The sequence below is a fragment of the Fundulus heteroclitus genome, chromosome 2 (assembly GCF_011125445.2).
Source record: "Fundulus heteroclitus isolate FHET01 chromosome 2, MU-UCD_Fhet_4.1, whole genome shotgun sequence".
Taxonomy (NCBI): Eukaryota; Metazoa; Chordata; class Actinopteri; order Cyprinodontiformes; family Fundulidae; genus Fundulus; species Fundulus heteroclitus.
In genome coordinates this window covers 12,798,128-12,815,267 of record NC_046362.1, presented here as the reverse complement: position 1 = coordinate 12,815,267, position 17,140 = coordinate 12,798,128, and the positions used below count along the sequence as shown (strand labels likewise).

The 17,140-nt window shown below is 42.8% G+C and overlaps 1 protein-coding gene across 5 annotated transcripts in view; it reads left to right on the top strand.

Moving 5' to 3' along the window:
• Nucleotides 1-17,140, top strand: part of reln (reelin) — a gene marked incomplete at its 5' end in the record, with an annotated part of 81,996 nt that overhangs the window by 49,989 nt on the left and 14,867 nt on the right. For 3 of the 5 annotated variants that reach the window (XM_036148087.1, XM_036148077.1, XM_036148070.1), the window contains 29 exon segments: nucleotides 68-262; nucleotides 2,088-2,361; nucleotides 3,568-3,708; nucleotides 3,832-4,009; nucleotides 4,089-4,173; nucleotides 4,284-4,466; nucleotides 5,268-5,436; nucleotides 5,567-5,672; nucleotides 5,766-5,992; nucleotides 6,099-6,322; nucleotides 6,520-6,670; nucleotides 6,772-7,030; nucleotides 7,165-7,414; nucleotides 7,615-7,783; nucleotides 8,800-8,940; nucleotides 9,500-9,677; nucleotides 10,914-11,107; nucleotides 11,757-12,007; nucleotides 12,089-12,243; nucleotides 12,347-12,561; nucleotides 12,679-12,856; nucleotides 14,528-14,703; nucleotides 14,785-14,891; nucleotides 14,981-15,223; nucleotides 15,323-15,498; nucleotides 15,573-15,646; nucleotides 16,319-16,480; nucleotides 16,571-16,728; nucleotides 16,831-17,056. In XM_036148087.1, coding sequence (XP_036003980.1) covers nucleotides 68-262; nucleotides 2,088-2,361; nucleotides 3,568-3,708; nucleotides 3,832-4,009; nucleotides 4,089-4,173; nucleotides 4,284-4,466; nucleotides 5,268-5,436; nucleotides 5,567-5,672; nucleotides 5,766-5,992; nucleotides 6,099-6,322; nucleotides 6,520-6,670; nucleotides 6,772-7,030; nucleotides 7,165-7,414; nucleotides 7,615-7,783; nucleotides 8,800-8,940; nucleotides 9,500-9,677; nucleotides 10,914-11,107; nucleotides 11,757-12,007; nucleotides 12,089-12,243; nucleotides 12,347-12,561; nucleotides 12,679-12,856; nucleotides 14,528-14,703; nucleotides 14,785-14,891; nucleotides 14,981-15,223; nucleotides 15,323-15,498; nucleotides 15,573-15,646; nucleotides 16,319-16,480; nucleotides 16,571-16,728; nucleotides 16,831-17,056 — 5,245 coding nt within the window. 5 annotated transcript variants of the gene reach the window in all.

Below are 17,140 nucleotides of genomic sequence, written 5' to 3'. Positions count from 1 at the left end.
TAACATTCCCTCTCTATAAGCCAGAAATACAGACGTGTTTCACTTGTGTACTCTTTTGTGCCTGTAGGAAAGCACTCTGCCCAGTGGGCTCTGGATGATGTTCTGATTGGTATGAACGACAGCTCCAGAACAGGCTTCCATGACAAATTCGATGGCACCACCCCTCTGAGGCACAACTGGTACCGTATTCAGGGTGGGGAGATCACCGTGGACTGCTTGTCTCTGGACCCTGCTCTAACGTTCAACTCCGAGGCCATTGACAGTAAGTGAGACAAGAACCTCACAGTTAAGGCGCTGCGAAATGCGTTGGTTAAACTTGTGTAAACTCAGTGTAAATCAAGCTGATCTGTGTACATTTTCACAAGAAAAAGGGTAAGACAGAAAACAGACGTATTACAAGTCAATTGTATCAATTGTTGCTTATCGGCCGCATGCATCCTGCTTCATTTCTAAGTTAGAGAATTACATCAGAATACTCTCTGTGGCTCAAGCATGTGTAATTTACCCAGACGCCTAAAAAAGCATTTAAATAAGTCACACAAGGAACATCGCGGCACTGTATTATTACCCGGCAACTGAAACAGAGCCACAGATATACTGCGGTGTCATCCATCCTGCATTATTAATGAGAGCAGACCTCATTGAACATCCTCCATGTTATTTATGCCTGCATCAAGCTGTGAGTGGATTAGGTCTGTGCAAATAGCACATCACAAAGGGGCCATTCATTAGGTGTGCACAGCATGACCGATTTGGCAGCACATCTGTAAACACGGGACTCCTGTGTGAACAAATGTAACACTAATAGTCAGAGGGAACATATATCTGAGCATGTATTACGTCGTAAAAAGAAAGATAAATGCAGTTTGAGTGTTCACTTCTTCTTTTACTGGTTGTAGAATTTGCTGAAAAGAAAATATGTAAATTAAACAAGGAGGAAGCCACTAGAGTCAAATCGTCCTGTGAATCTGATCAACTTTTGTTGGGGCTATAAAATATGATGTCAACACACTTATAGGGAGTTGCCAACCTATTTTTTCTCCAACAGTGCCTACCATTTGATAATCTTTGCATTGTAACTTTTTGTAAAACTGTCAATGTAAAATTGTTGATTATGCACATTATAACAGTGACTTGCAGATATTCTCAGTTGCAAAGAGACCTAAACACTGATCCAGTTATATTTACTACTAGAGCTAGTGTCTTGCAAGAGTATATACAACCTCTAAATCTTCCAACATGTTTGTCCCCTTCCCAAAGTAGTGCATCACTTTGAAGTCGAGGGAGAAGGATTCACTGTTTCAATTTCTTGTACAAGCAAAAATTGTGCCACCATTTATATATACAACAACAATCATCCACAAGCGAACTACAGAAAATTAAAGGAAATACCTTAAAATAACAAAACAAAAACAAAAAATTCTAAATGCAATGCATCCTTATCATTTCACTGTACAATTATGTAACCTTTGTTTTGGTCTAGTCCATGAATTAAGACGAAAAGATTCATGTTTGTAACAAGAAAAGACGAAAAACTTTCAAAAATACAGCTTTGCTATGCATTTTGCATTTAATAGGAGTGCCAAAAACAACGTTAAGTTACTACATTGAACCTGTATGAGAAAATATGTTTGATAACTTCTAACTGAGGCGTAATTAGCTCTAGTCCTTATACTTCATACAATTTCAACTGCAAAGAAGGAACTAAAAGTAAATAAAATCTTCTTGAAATGAGCAGGTAAATAAGACTATTTGCCAATGGAATAAGATTTTTGCACTTTAAAATAAGAACAATTCTTCTCCATCATTTTATTTCAAGTGTGAGATATCTAATTATGTTATTTTAGGGGTAAACATACTCATTCCATTGGCAAATAGTCTTATTTAGCAGCTCAATTCTAGGAAAAATACACTAATTTCAAGAAAAACTTACTTACTTTTAGTCCCCTTATATTCCACAAATCCATGATTAATAAATAGTTTATCATTGTAACAATGATGTTGATAATGCTTCATAAAAAACGGTGACTTAACACAAAAGATTCAAATATGCTAATAATAATATTAATGTCACGTTGTGCTTGCAGAGAAGCCACGATATGCAGAAAGTTGGGACTTTGAGGTGACCGGCTCATCGTTCCTCCAGTTTGAGCTGAGTATGGGCTGCAGCAAGTCCACATCCTTCTCCCATGGGGTCCGACTGGAGTACTCGACAGACTGTGGTCGTCACTGGACTCTAATCACCCCGGAGTGTGTGCCTCCGGCCATCGGCTGTGCTGGTTACACGCAGAGCTCTGTCTATACATCAACCCAACACAAACACTGGAGGAGAATCACGGTTTATCTGCCCAGTGCTGCAAAGTATGTGTTTTATGGAGCCACACATCTATAGCAAATCTTTATACTTTGTTAGAATTAATGTATGGTCCTTGGTATATAGAAAGAACAACTTGTGAGTTTTTGACATGGAGGTGATCTGGGGTCAAATTTATAAAACGTTGTGTAGAATCTACACTAAAAGTGTACATAAGACCAAAACAAATCAAATTTATAAAACCATGCACAAATACACCAGCACGCAATTTTCCTTCACAGATCACAGCTGCATACGAACGCCTGCATACCATGTTCTGGCTCATGTTCTGCCCTCCACATGCCCAGATTGAACCATAAATGGTCAATTCAAAGCACCTCATGCATGTTAATGTTTATTTAAACGAGTCAGCTTTTTCCCCAGGGGTTAATAGCAAGAAAAAGCAAAGAAACTGTGAACAAAATTCACAGAGCGGAGTTTAATAAATGTGTAAATCACAGGTAGAATCACTATTTATCTGTTAATCTGTGGTACATGTCGTCCAGGTGATCATCACAGATCATCAGAGAGGAATGTGATGGTTGAAAACCAAGATATAATGTTGTGCAGACTTTTATTTAAGCTTTAAGATGGATTATGGGTGTTTTTCTATTTATTTGAAAGGTACTTATGTATAGTTATGAGTCACCAGCTCAAGCATGAATAACACTGCAGTTTGGAATGTTTATGATGAAGTGGATCTATGATTAAAGCTTGATATAGAGTGAAACTGATTGTTTGAGAGAAATTATGATGCAGTCTGGCTATAATTCACCACTTTACCATCTGTGTCGGCAATTTCCCGTCTCCAAAATGAGCGTACGCGTGGGTCAGAGTTGCCGTGAGGACTGCACATTTTCCCGTCAAGTTTTTTTCTTCTATAGATCCCAACTTTTGCGTGGAAAGTGACATACACAAGTTTCAGGCCCCCCGTTTTGTATGCATGTAAGCTTTATAAATGAGGCCCCAGGTCTTTGCCAGGTTGTAAAATTGTGCAAATATAGCCCAGATTGTAGAAAACCGTGTTCACTAGATTACATTATGCCATTATTATTAACCACACAAGTTACTTGGACATCCTAGTCCCCCAAAATTATTGGGTATAGACAAAATATGCAAAACCTTACAACATAAAGGATGTGCTTTTTGGATTTTGTATTCTCATAGCTTTATAGGTAATGTTGTCTTTCTAAATAAAATGTTGGATCACACAGTTCCCCTAGAACTCGGTTCCGTTGGATCCAGACCCACTTTACACCAGGGGCAGAAGGATGGGCGCTAGATAATGTCTTACTTGCCCCTGGTTGCCCATGGATGTGCTCTGGACATGGACTGTGTGACAACGGACGCTGTGTGTACGTAAAACTGGCTCTTTCTGTGTCTCTAATCAATTTCTGCCTCAATTCTGTTTGATCTCTAAAATGTCTTACTTCATCTAAGGGTTTTCTCCTTTTCTTATTCCATTCATTCACACACAGATGTGATAAAGGGTATGGAGGGACGCATTGTGTACCTTTAGCCCCACTGCCGTCGGTGCTGAGGGAAGACTTTAATGAGAATCTGCAACAGGAGACCTGGCCCGAAGTGTATGGAGCAGAGAGGGGAACTCTTAGCGGAGAACCACTTAAATCTGGCACTGCTCTTATTTTCAAAGGGGTAAGGGGACACGTACAGAAAGCATTCAGAGGAGAAGTACATTTAAATCACAATCATACGTTTTTTTCTTTGCTCTCAGGATGGCCTGCGAATGATTGTGTCGAGGGATCTCGACTGCTCCAACACTCTCTACATCCAGTTCTCTTTCAAATTTATTACCAAAGGTACCCATTCAGTTGCTGTTCTCTCTGGTTGAGTGACATCACTAAACATGACATGTCATTTTCTTAATTTAAACATTGCTGCTACGGTTCATCCTTTGGGCTTTTTCTAGGAGTCCCGGAGCGCTCCCACTCGGTGCTGTTGCAGTATTCTGTGAATGGAGGAATCAGCTGGCTCCTGTTGGACGAGTTTTACTTCCCAGCTTCCACGGACACTCTGTTCCTCCACCTTCCCCTGCCAGCCAGTGCTCAGACCAATGCCACTCGTTTCCGACTGTGGCAGCCTTACAACGGTGGTGAGTGGACAGCACGGTTTCAATTTCAACATCATTTATTTGTATAGTTCTGATTCACACAATGGGCGGTTTACAAAAAAAATATCTAATTTACGTACAGTCAATTTAATACAATTATAAAGGCGGGTTCAAAGTCAATTGTTCCTAGTTTTTAAGCAATGCAGTCAAGTTCTGTTTATTATTCTAATTTCTATCTAGGGAAACTCAGTCGACTGCATCCAGCATCTAAATTTGCAGCGATACCTCTTTCTGAACAAGCATGCAGCAACTCAGACAGTCAGTTGCATTGATTCAATAACTTCATTTAAGCCAATCACGGTATCAACTGCAAATGTAGGCAACAGGTATCATGAGAAACCACCAACAAGGTAAGATAGTCAAGGCACGTCTTGCTGGTCTTCTTTCAAAGAAGAAATCGTGGATTCTGACAAAACAGACGTGACAGCAGCAGCTAGGCAAGCGTCCTCCTGCGCTGTCATTTTTATTTTGGTTCGGCTGTGGGCTCGGGAGCTCCTGTTTTAAACCTCAAACCAGCAACGTGATTGGCCTAAACCGTTTTTGGTGTGGTCACAAACAGTTGAAGCCAGAGCGGTACAGGATGGATTCTCGTGTGTTTGTGAATGCACAAAAACCACGAGAATTGCAGGCATGGTCACCAAGCAGTGCTCAGAGGCCTCCAACCACCAACCGGGGGCGGTGGCCATTAACATTTTTAAGCAGTCTGAACTGTATTATTATGTTTATATTCTGTTTTTGGTTAAATGCATATGTAATTATTTTTAACATTATTTTGCCCTTTAGGTAAAAAGGAAGAGGTGTGGGTGTTAGATGATCTCATCATCGATGGCAGCTCCCTACACAAGCCACCGATGGTGATCGACACTTTTGAGGAAGGCCCTAACGAGGAAAACTGGCTTTTCTACCCTGGGGGAAACACTGGTCTCTACTGCCCCTACCAGAAGGCTGGCCTGTGAGAAAAACTCTTGTTCTCGCTGTGTTCTGTCACAGAAACTACTCTGTGATTTAAAAAAAAAAACATGTTTTTTTCTTTGACCTCTGATTAAGCTCAGTGTTTGCATGTGTTTGTGTGATTGATGCAGGGAAGAGGATGAATCAGCCATGGTGTTCATCTCCAGTGAGCTCGGAGAACACTCCATCACCACCAGGGACATTGACGTCAACGAGAACACCATCATCCAGTTTGAGGTACGCAGACCTCTGAGAAACAATCACAAAATTCACGACGTAAGGAATGCTTTCTGAACTCGACCACTGCCACGCGTATTTGCTTCTCTTTAGATCAACGTAGGTTGCACGACAGAGAGCTCCTCGGCACACCCGGTGCGGCTCGAGTTCTCACGCGACTTCGGAGCCACGTGGCACCTTTTGGTGCCTCTGTGCGCCGGCGGTCCTCAGCCCTCCTCGCTTTGTTCTACAGAACTCCACCCCGCCAGCGTCTATTTCCCTGGCACTACACACGGCTGGAGGAGAGAGCTTATTCATGTTGGCAAGTTTCGCCTGTGTGGGTAAGGGCAAAAATAACAAAGCCCTCATTCGTTTTTTTTTTTTATATATATATAATCCATTCAAGATGTCATAAATTGTACATCCATTTCTTTTGCTGAGACACAGGTCGATAAGGTTCCGCTGGTTCCAAGGGTTCTTCTCACCTGGTTCTGCTCCTCCAACATGGGCACTAGACAACGTGTACATCGGCCCACAGTGTCAGGACATGTGCAATGGTCACGGGGCGTGTGTGAGTGGCACCCACTGTGTGTGTGACCCCGGTTTCTCTGGACCTGACTGCTCTCTGCCCGATACGCCCAATCCGGACTTCCTCAAGGAGGACTTTGAAGGTACAAACAAATCCGGTTGTTTGTTGCTGTTTTTTGGACAGTATAGTACAAGAAGTCATCTTTGCAGAAAATGTCCATGAGACAAAATCCTAATAAACCCCTTTAGTTCTTGCAAGGCAGTGCATGTAAACCTTTAACGCTAAGATACGTTTTTGTTTTTTTTCATGTGTGTGGCTTTTGCCGCCTTTTGTATCAAGGAGGAGCAGTGGATGCTGAGCATTTCACACTTCTGAGCGGAGGTAAACCCTCCAGGAAATGTGGCATCATGTCGAGCGGAAACCACCTGTTCTTTAGCGAGGACGGTCTACGCATGCTGGTCACCAGTGATATGGATCTGTCAAACGCGAGGTACGTCCGCCTCGACTCAGCATCAGAAAAAGGCTTTGTGTGCCAAGGCGCATTGTGGAACATTTTGAATCTATGTTACCCATCGTGGTTTCTTTCTGCAGGTTTGTTCAGTTCTTCCTTCGTCTCGGCTGCGGCAAGGCGGCACCGGACCCTCGTTCTCAGCCTGTTTTGCTGCAGTTCTCTGTGGATGGAGGCCTCACCTGGGGACTCCTGCAGGAGTTTCTTTTCAGTAATACCAGTAACCAGGCCCGGCTGGTGGCCCTGGAGATCCCACTGCGTGCCCGAACGTCTGCCACCCGTCTGCGCTGGTGGCAGCCGTCAGAAAACGGGCACTTTTACAGCCCATGGGTCATAGATCAGGTACCTGAAGGGAGTTCATCCAAGACATGGACATAATTATTTCCCTTTTTTCATCATAATGCTACTGCATGTTCTATAGATCTTTAGATTCTCCTCTCTTTGCAATCTGTAATAATTTCTCCTGTATACCTCAGGTGGTGGTCGGTGGCAGTGCTAGTGGGTGGGGACCACTAGAAGATGATTTCTCCTCAATCGACGGACGCTCGTGGCTCCTCCACCCGGGGGGAACCAGGATGCCTGTCTGTGGCTCTGATGGGCCCGCCTTTGCGTTCATTGAGAAGTCCAACACACGATACGCTGTCACTACTGACATTAGTTTGGGCCAAGATGCATTCATCCAGTTCGACTTTTCCGCATCCTGCTCCGTCACTAATTCCTGCTACTGTAAGCAAACGGAACAAATATGTTACTTGTATTAGTTGCAATTTAAAATGTGCATGTTTTCATGGAAAAGTGAAATGGTAGATAATTGATACTTATATTGAAGTTTGTAAATATTGTCATACCTATTTGAAAAATAATCTATAACGCATGGTTAGATATAGAAGAAGGAAGGTTTTAAGAGTCGATTCTTGTCTGTGCAGCTGTGGAGTTGGAGTATTCGTTGGATCTGGGTCTGACTTGGCAGCCTGTGGTCAGAGACTGTCTGCCTACAAGTCCTGACTGCTCCTCTTACACTTTGCAGCGGATTCTTGTTTCAGACATCTACAATAAATGGGGCCGTGTCACTTTGTCTATCCCGTCATATGCAAGGTCAGCAAAGCCCTATCTTTCTGAGCTTTGATGCTTGGTCAACTTATGCTGATTATTATAAACCGGTACAGAATATGTTCAGATTTCTTTCCTGGATTTTTACACGTTATTTTTGTATAATTGCATTCAGGCATTTAGGTCACTATAGTCATTTATTTCCATGTACAAAGTTAAGAAATATGTTAAAAAAAAACTTGAAAAAAAAAGAAACCAACTCCAAGGTCTAAGGTTAAAATTTAAAAGTCAGAAACTTCAACCTCTTAGAATAACACAATGACCACCCAGATCTAAATTAGTGATAATAATATCTCCAGCTCAATTAGAAGCTCACACAATGAAGATTAAACTGGGATTTCTCCAATTGGAATGAGGAAGACAACAGAAATACTGTCTGAGAACTGGACCCAGTACCCTTCCTAAGATTTTAAAAGCACCCATAGGCAGGCATTGTCCATTTGTTATCCAACATAGTGGCAAGTCACCTTTTGTGACAGATTCAAATACAGAAAAGAAGTATTATGTGCTCCATCCTAGCATTGTACCTCCAATGCACGAACAGATCACATCAACTCTCCCTTTCTTTCAAATGCGAATCACGGGAACCTTTGCATTAGTGAGCTGGGAACCAGTTGTATAACTATAGTAGTAGCGAATTGAAGCATTTGAAAGTCTCATTTTTGACAGATGGCCAACCAGTGTTTTACTGCTAAGTGTTCAAGTGCACTAAAGTAATTTAGCTGTCTGTCACACCACTCAGACGCTATAAGTCTAACTGCAGTTCGTCTCCTCACGTGTCTTTTGGCTCTAAATGTGCTAGTTGATAAGGAAGTAGAACTACTGATTTACAATCACACAGCGGCTGCATTCAAACAGCCAGACACTGAAAACTAAATCACTAAGCACCACCTTGTTGTTGGTAAAACCATATAGTAGGGCCCATTTGGAGCAAATGGGAATGGAGCATACGATTAAATTTAACTTGGCTCGTAACGTTTTTCTTTTTTCATCTCTGTCAGATCTCCCGCCACAAGGTTCCGCTGGTTCCAGCAAGCTCCCTTTGACAAACAGCAGACATGGGCTCTGGATAACCTCTACATCGGTGACGGCTGTCCAGATATGTGCTCTGGGCATGGACGCTGCCAGCAGAGCTCCTGTGTGTAAGTGACATTTCTACAAGACACACGACAAGATAAAAGTAAAGAAGACATTTTGAAATATATGTAATGTCAACATTGAGGCATACAAATTAAGCATTTTAGAGTCATGTTGTGGGGAATGGGGCCTAGCAGAGGGCTTGTGTCCTGCAGAGGCCACAAGTTCCCACAGACTATATCTTTGGGTCCGTGAGGATAAGGGTCTCCTTATCCTCAGAAATGCTTCCCAGGTGTCACACAGTAGACGCCCAGTGCTCCCTAAAAGCGTGGGTTAAATACATAGGAATGTATGTTGATGATAAATAAAATAAAAAAAATTATATTCTATTTAAAAAAAATGTATATCCTCTTTCAGTTTCATAGTTTTGTATATTAAGGCTTAGCAAAAATCTTTTGGTTTTGAATAGTTTTAAAATGATTTTAATCTACATTCAAATATGAAAAAAAACAGCCTCTACACAAGAGTCATAATCCAGCAAACCCTAGAATTGAAATAGGATTTACTTTGCGTAGTTGGTGTTCAGATCTGTGTATTTGTTTCCAAATTCACCATCCTGGCCAGATGTGACCCGGAGTGGGAAGGAGAGTACTGTGACGAGCCAGTGCTTCCGCTGCCGTCCCAGCTGAAGGACAGCTTCAGTCGAGCCCCCTCCCTCAGTCACTGGCACGTACTCACCGGCGGGAAGCTCAGCTCTGTGTGTGGAGCTGTGGCTTCTGGAGCTGCGCTGCACTTCAGTGGGGTAGGTCTGCCTGGGACTTTGAATCTGTTGCATTATTTGGAATCAGATTCTGATATTGTCCTAAATTATAATTCTATTTTTTTTTTTACCTAATAGAACAAGTACGTCATAACAAGGGCTTAGTGCAGAATAGAATGGGAAATGTATTCATATAATTAGTTTTTGCGCATTGTCAGGATCACATGTTTGTACTGTGGATTTTAGAGATGTTAAATTTCTCCTGGCAAAGATGGATATTTCTGCAATCAGACCTGCAAAAAGATCTACTGTTATTTACTGCAGCAAAAACATGACAGTTTTAAATAGTTAACCATGTCTGAAATATTTAACTTTGAGCACAAGTCAAGAAACACATCTGCCTTTACGTGTAGCTGAGGTTTTTTCCATTGCATGTCACGACAAGGTTGTAAATGTAAGTCTACTTAAAAGCTCACGTTAACATGACAGGTAACTGTCATATGTTGGATTGCCTTGCAAAATTATTCATAGCTCTTTATTTTTTTTTGGGCTGTTGCAACCACAGACATGTACTTGAATGTATTTTAATGGGATATTATGTCAGAAACCAACACAAAGTTCTGAATAATAAAGTCATTCTTTAAAGAGAAAACATGATAAGTCTTGTTTGAAGTTTGCAACAATGAAGGGGACACAGTAGAATGTTGGAAAAGCTGTTCTGGTCAGATGAGACCACCAAAAGAAAACATTGTTGGCCTACATGTGAAATATTTTGTGTATGCCGCTCCATATTCTTCATCCTTATTATGAAACATGGCAGAGGCAGCATGATGGAAACATGATGCCTCTCTTTATTGTTTATAGTGAAGCTGGTCCGAGCTGATGGAACTCAATTTGGAGCAATGGTGTAAGAAAGGATGTTAGAAGCTGCAAAAGAGCTGAGACCAGAAGACAGCTTGATTCCAGCAGGAAAATAAGTGCTACTTTGTGTTGGTCTATCAAATTGAATCCAAATTAAGTATATTCAAAATTGCAAGCAAACAATTTAAGAAGACATTCAAGGGGTTTAAAGCACTACAAGGCAATGCCAGAGAAATAATAAGCGCCATTTAATGTTAAAATAACATAAATTACAACTCTTTACATCGTTCAGATTTTGTCCTAAAGCACATTACTTTTTGTTGATGAAGAAATACTTTTGAATTGTGGAATCTAATTTCATCAAGTGTTTTCTCAGACTATAACCACCGATTTTGTTTGTTTGTTTTATTTGCCCAGTCTTGCACCCGTCAGTTGGTGACGGTGGACCTGAACCTGACTAACGCAGAGTTTGTCCAGTTCTACTTCATGTACGGCTGCATGATCCCTCCGAGCAACCGCAACCAGGGCGTGCTTCTGGAGTACAGCTTAAATGGGGGAATTAACTGGCATTTACTGACAGAGATCTTCTATGATCTCTACACCAAACCCGGGTGAGTTTCAGCCCTCCGTCGTACCCACCAGTGGCATAACCGCATGCAACCCACACGATCCAACAGGTTTGTTTTTTTTTTTATTGCAAAAAAAGAACATACAAGAACAATATAGAACAATAATAATTACAAACAGATCAAAGGGCTTTACAGAGCAGAGCAATTATTTTACAATGTCAAAATCAAATCTGTGCTCGAGGGTTGCAATTCTTTAAGGGCAGTTATTATTTGAATGGCTTTAGCATTTGAACTGAATTTTAAGGATTCTATATAGATATTAATAGAAGATAATAAAATGTGGAAATTAGGTTTTTGTTGTAAATATTTGGAGATCTGTATATGATATTTACCATAAATAATAAAAAAATTAACAACATATAAGAATTCTGTTTTGACAAGTTCACATTTCTCCATCCCAAACAAAACATCCTTATATGTTAAAGTAATATTGAGATTTCTTTGATGAAAAAAAGTGACATACATCTCCATAATATTTTTGTATAATTACAATCCCAAAAAAGATGAATACGCTTTTCTTGACTATTTTTACAAAAAGTACAAATTGGGTCCAAATCCCATTTATATCTTTTTATCAACGATCCAACAGGTGCAGCAACTCATTGGATGCTGTTGTCTTTTGTCTTCTTAGGTTTGTGAATGTGCTGCTGCCCCCTGCTGCCCGTCAGGAAGGCGTGCGGGTGCGCTGGTGGCAGCCGCAGCATGAAGGCGCAGACCGAAGCGACTGGGCTCTGGATAACGTCCTCATCGCAGGCTCTGACCCGCGGGCCCACATCTCTGACACGTTCGGAGGGGTGGCTCTGCCGAACCACGAGAGGGCCCCTGCCGATGAAACCTCAGGAAGGGTTGGTCAGCTGAATGAGCAGGGAGAAACACCAATAGGTATTTCATCAACGCGCGCCTCTCGTTGTAAAAAACTTTCATTGGGAAGGTTTCCTATATTTGCTCTGTTTGTGGTCTCAGTGAGCGATCACTGGCTTTTCTCCGAGGACTGCTCTGTGCAACGCTTCTGCAACTCTCCTGACGGTGTGATGGTGTGTGGCAATGCTGATGGGAGAGAGGTATACGCTGTCACACATGACATTGTTCCGGACAAAGGCTGGGTCATGCAGTTCAAGGTAATTACTAAACATCAAAAGATTTCTTTGCATGCTTTTTGATCTGAAGGCGCTCTCTCTACGTATGTAAGATTATTTCTCTATTATTCCCTGTCTCTTTTAGATTGCCGTGGGCTGCAACGTTCCGGACCGTCCAGCCGACCGACAGGTCCACGTTCAGTATTCGGTAGATTTTGGAGTCACGTGGAAGTACCTGGTCCCTCAGTGCCTGCCTGCTGACCCCCGTTGTGGCGGTCAGGTCTCCCAGCCTTCAGTCTTCTTCCCTGCGGACAGCTGGAAGAGGGCGGTCTATCCGCTGCCAGACAGCCTGGCTGAAACGTGAGTTGTCCCACGCCTACCTCTGCATGCTTTTGTCCAGAGGCCTCATGTACGGAACTGGAAATTAATCAATAAGGCAGTTCACTGTCATATGCTGAAGCTTGTTCTTGTCCTTAGTGCGGTGCGATTCCGGTTCTACCAGCAGCACTCTGACATTCAGTGGGGTGTGGAGAACCTGTACATCGGAACGCCCTGCGACAGCCACTGTGGAGGACATGGAGACTGTTTGGATCAGCGCTGCATATGTGATCCTGGGTTCACCGGACCAAACTGCTACGCCAGTACTGCACTAAAGGTAGCTTTTAATCAAGCTTAGAGGTGGTTTATAGCGCCATGCATGAGGATTTTATGAGATCCCAAACACAAAGCAGCACTCATTTGTTAAGGGAAAGCTAAATGACACAAGGTTTGTGTAATGTAGATCTAAAAATACGTTCCAAAAAAGTAAAAAACAAAGCAACTGGACTTGTTTTCCGTAGTTGAAGACATTTCGCTTCCTCTCCTGGAAGCTTTCTCAATTCAAAAAGTCTGGAGTAAAAAAGTCAAAACATTGTTCCTTTAAGCCAGGCCAATAACAACCCTACCGACTCCTCGTTACAGAGGAGTGGACCAGTTTCAGTCCAATCTGCTGGCTTAAGGGCTTTAACGACCGCCCATTACTAAGGGGTGGACCTGCTTCGATTGAATTTGCATGTTATCTAATCCATTGCAAGGCCTTTGTTGGGCAATGGTATAAAGCTTGTTACTCCACATTACTCCAGACTTTTTGAATTGAGAAAGCTTCCGGGAGAGGAAGCGAAACGTCTTCAACTACGGAAAACAAGTCCAGTTGCTTTGTTTTTTAGTTTTATTGGAATGACCATGACCTGGATGACTGAGAATCTTCACCAATCTAAAAACACGAATAGCCATATAGGATTGTTAGAGGGAAAGAGTAAAATGGCACAAAGACAAAATGAAACTGACAGACCAGGGAAGTGAATCAGTCAAGAAAAGAGTAATTGTGAAGAAGTCATTGCCATGTAGTGATCTGTCCACCTCATGCAGAGAAACAATGCAAAACACTAAGGCCTTGTACACACGTAGCCAGGTGTTTATAAGAATGGATATTTCCCCCACAAATCATTCGGAAAAATAATACAGAACAAACTGCGTCATTTTCTGAAGAGTTTTCATTCACACAAACCCACACAAATAAGCCACTCAGCATTGTTTTAAGCATGTCAAACACATAGGGGGCTGTGTACTGCAAAGTATATAGTATATATATCCGCCAATCAGAATCCTTCAAAGCAACTGCTTGGTTCTTCCGTATTGCGAGGGTGTAAAACAAATCTTCCTCCTTTGCACCTTAAAATATTGGAGCAGCTGGGCTTCTAAAAACAAACAAACAAGAAGCACCTGAACCAACGTAAAAATCAGCACTTTTCTGATAGCATCAGTTTCTCCTCCACTCTGCTTTGCCATGAACACACCCAAACACAGGGTTTTCTCAAATCACTTCTTTGGCTGGAGTTTCCAGAAATAATAGTCTTTAGGGACGAAAAATTTAGTTTTCGTGTGGATGAAAGGCCAAAATACACTAAATGAATTAATTTTGAAAGATATTCGGCTATGCGTGGACAAGGCCTAACACTGCACATCACCTTGACCACTTTGTCCCCCGTGGGAAACATGTAGTAACTCCATTATGTGGATTCTTTTCTTTAGTATTGATAGGAAATCTAGTCAGATGATGATGGATGGGGCTAAACACAGGGGAATCTGAGGATAAAAGCTTTTAGACTTAGCAAATACTTTTGTGACTGGGATGAAGAAGTACAAGAACATACATTCATAACTAACATTTTTTTCATGTATTAAAATGCCCTGATTGAAATCCACACCTAAATCCAATTGGGAATCTGTAACATGGCTTGAAAGTTGTAGTTCACGTGGGTGAGCTTTTTTTTTTTTTTCTCATTAGGCATCTTTGAAGGAGCGCTTTGACTGGGAAGGGGGAGCAGGACCTCAGTGGCAGGTGCTAGAGGGCGGGAAGCCCTGCACAGACTGTGGTGTGCTGGTGGAGGGCACCGCTCTGTATTTTGGAGGAGCCGATGCCAGGCAGGCGGTCACTGCTGATCTGGACCTCCGGGGGGCCAAGTTAGTGCTTCATCCCCATCATTCACAGGGAGAATATTTCTGATGAGTGTGACTCATTAGCTCCATGTTTCTGGCCCATAGGTTTGTGGAGTACTGGGCCAGGATTGGAAGTGAAGACAACATGACCATGTGCCACCGTCCCACTTGCCGTAAAGAGGGGGTGCTGCTGGATTACTCCACTGATGGAGGTGAACAAAAATCATGGACGTAAGGTTATATATATTTTTTTTTTGTCTGTCTTTTCATTTTTCTTGAATGTAATTCCTTGAACACTCAGGTGTTTCCTGGACCCTGCTACATGAGATGGATTACCTGAAGTATGTGTCAGTGAGGAGAGACTATATTGTTCTACCAGAGGCGGCTCTGACTAATGCTACGCGCCTGCGATGGTGGCAGCCTTTTACTATCTCTTCAGGCTTGGCCACCCCGAGCCTGGAGAGAGCTCAGTGGGCCATAGACAACATCTTGGTTGGGGGATCAGACATCAACCCATCCACACTGCTGGACACCTTTGATGACGGTGAGTTTGCATGTACTAATATAGTGATAACAAATGAGTACCCTGGTTTAAACACATCGGGGGTTCCTCTTCCTGACAAACCTTTTTCACTTTTGCTAGAGGGTGTTTCTCATGAAGAAAGCTGGAGCTTCTACCCTAATGCTGTGCGTACCGCTGGCTTCTGTGGCAATCCCTCGTTCCACCTCTACTGGCCAAACAAGAACCAAGACAGGACACACAACATCCTTGCTACTCGAGAGCTCATAGTGCAGCCCGGGTATATTTTACAGTTCAAGGTAAAAAGCTGAAGCTCGCTCACAGTAGCATCTGTCTTCTGGTGTTCAGAGGCTAACTTGTCTCATTTCTGCAGATTGTTGTTGGCTGTGAGGCTGACACGTGTGAGGACCATCACTCTGTCCTGCTACAGTACAGAAAGGACGCACGGTAAGATAAATCAGAGGAAAGCCCAACACGGAACAACCAATTGCATTGAACCCGGCATTAGAACATGCATTGTTCATGCATTGAACATGCATGGATCATTTTGTTGTCAGGGTCTGTTTTGTTTTAAAGACATAGTGAAGTGTATCCAAGTGTGGTTCTGTTAAAAGGTTATAGGTAGATAATGTCTTACCAGCGGTATGTAACTCTCTTGGCGTCTTTGTTTAGGCTAAATATAGATTAGTTGGTTGCAGAGGCGAAACTAAAGCTAAGGACTAGTCGGAGAGGGGTCATGGCTAAAGGCTCTCACATATGTGCAAATGTTCACCCTACAACTAGCATGTTGTGCGTAAGCCACATCTGGTCCGTTTTAACTTAGCTGTGTCCAGAACTGAGCCAGACGTGGCATCGGTGGCCAGGGTAAGGTCAAAATCAATGTGCTTTTGAAGACTGAAGGTTATTTACCTTGGAAGTGGAGAATGGAGGCAGTGCCTCTGGAGTTTATTTACGATTGCCAAGGTCTGCTTTGGTCTTGGCCCCTCATTGACTAATAATACAACATGAAGACACCAAAAGAAAATGCTGGTTAGATATTAACTTCTTAGATCTTGTCAACCGAACCTCACTTTGACAATCCCAAAGCATCCCTTTAAGCTCATCATTTCCTGCCTCCAGGTCTGACTCATGGCAGCTGGTCCAGTCGGAGTGTCTCCCTTCCTCTGTGAACAACGTGGGCTGTTCCCCCTTCCAGTTTCACGAATCCACCATCTATAGCCCAGTTAACAGCTCAACATGGACGAGGGTCACGGTCCAGCTGCCAGACCACGTCTCCTCAGGGTAAGGAAATGAAACGCGGTATTTCACAAGATCACTGTTGAATATACATTGCATCAGCATAAAGCATTGGAAAGTTGTTTCATGTTTCAGAGCCACCCAGTTCCGCTGGATTCAAAAGGAAGGAACGGGAGAGAGGCATAGCTGGGGAGTGGATAATGTTTATATTGGCGAGGCTTGCCCAGGGCTCTGCAGCGGCCATGGGTACTGCACGAGTGGAGTAGTCTGCATCTGTGATGAAGGATACCACGGTAAGTCACAAACCGTGTGTTAGAACTGTCACACTTTGGTGCTGGGAAATCGTATTTTCTAACATTTCTCACCCACTCCCGGTCCTTCTGTCACATCGACAGGTGACGACTGCTCCCTTTCGAGCACAGACTTGCCTAGCTCCATCAAGGACAACTTTGAATCCGGGGCAGTGTCTCCGGAGAGCTGGCAGCTGATTCACGGCGGCGGAGTGGGCAGCGGCTGTGGCCAGCTGTCTCCCCACGCTCACGGAGACTCGCTCTACTTCAATGGCTGTAAGCTGAGGCAAGCAGTTACCAAACCGCTGGACCTCACTAGAGCCAGGTACAGGTACTACCAAAGCATTCATAAGCAATACATTGAAAAAAGGTGTTGTTCATAAGGTAGCCTTATGTTGCTTTTAAAACGGACCAC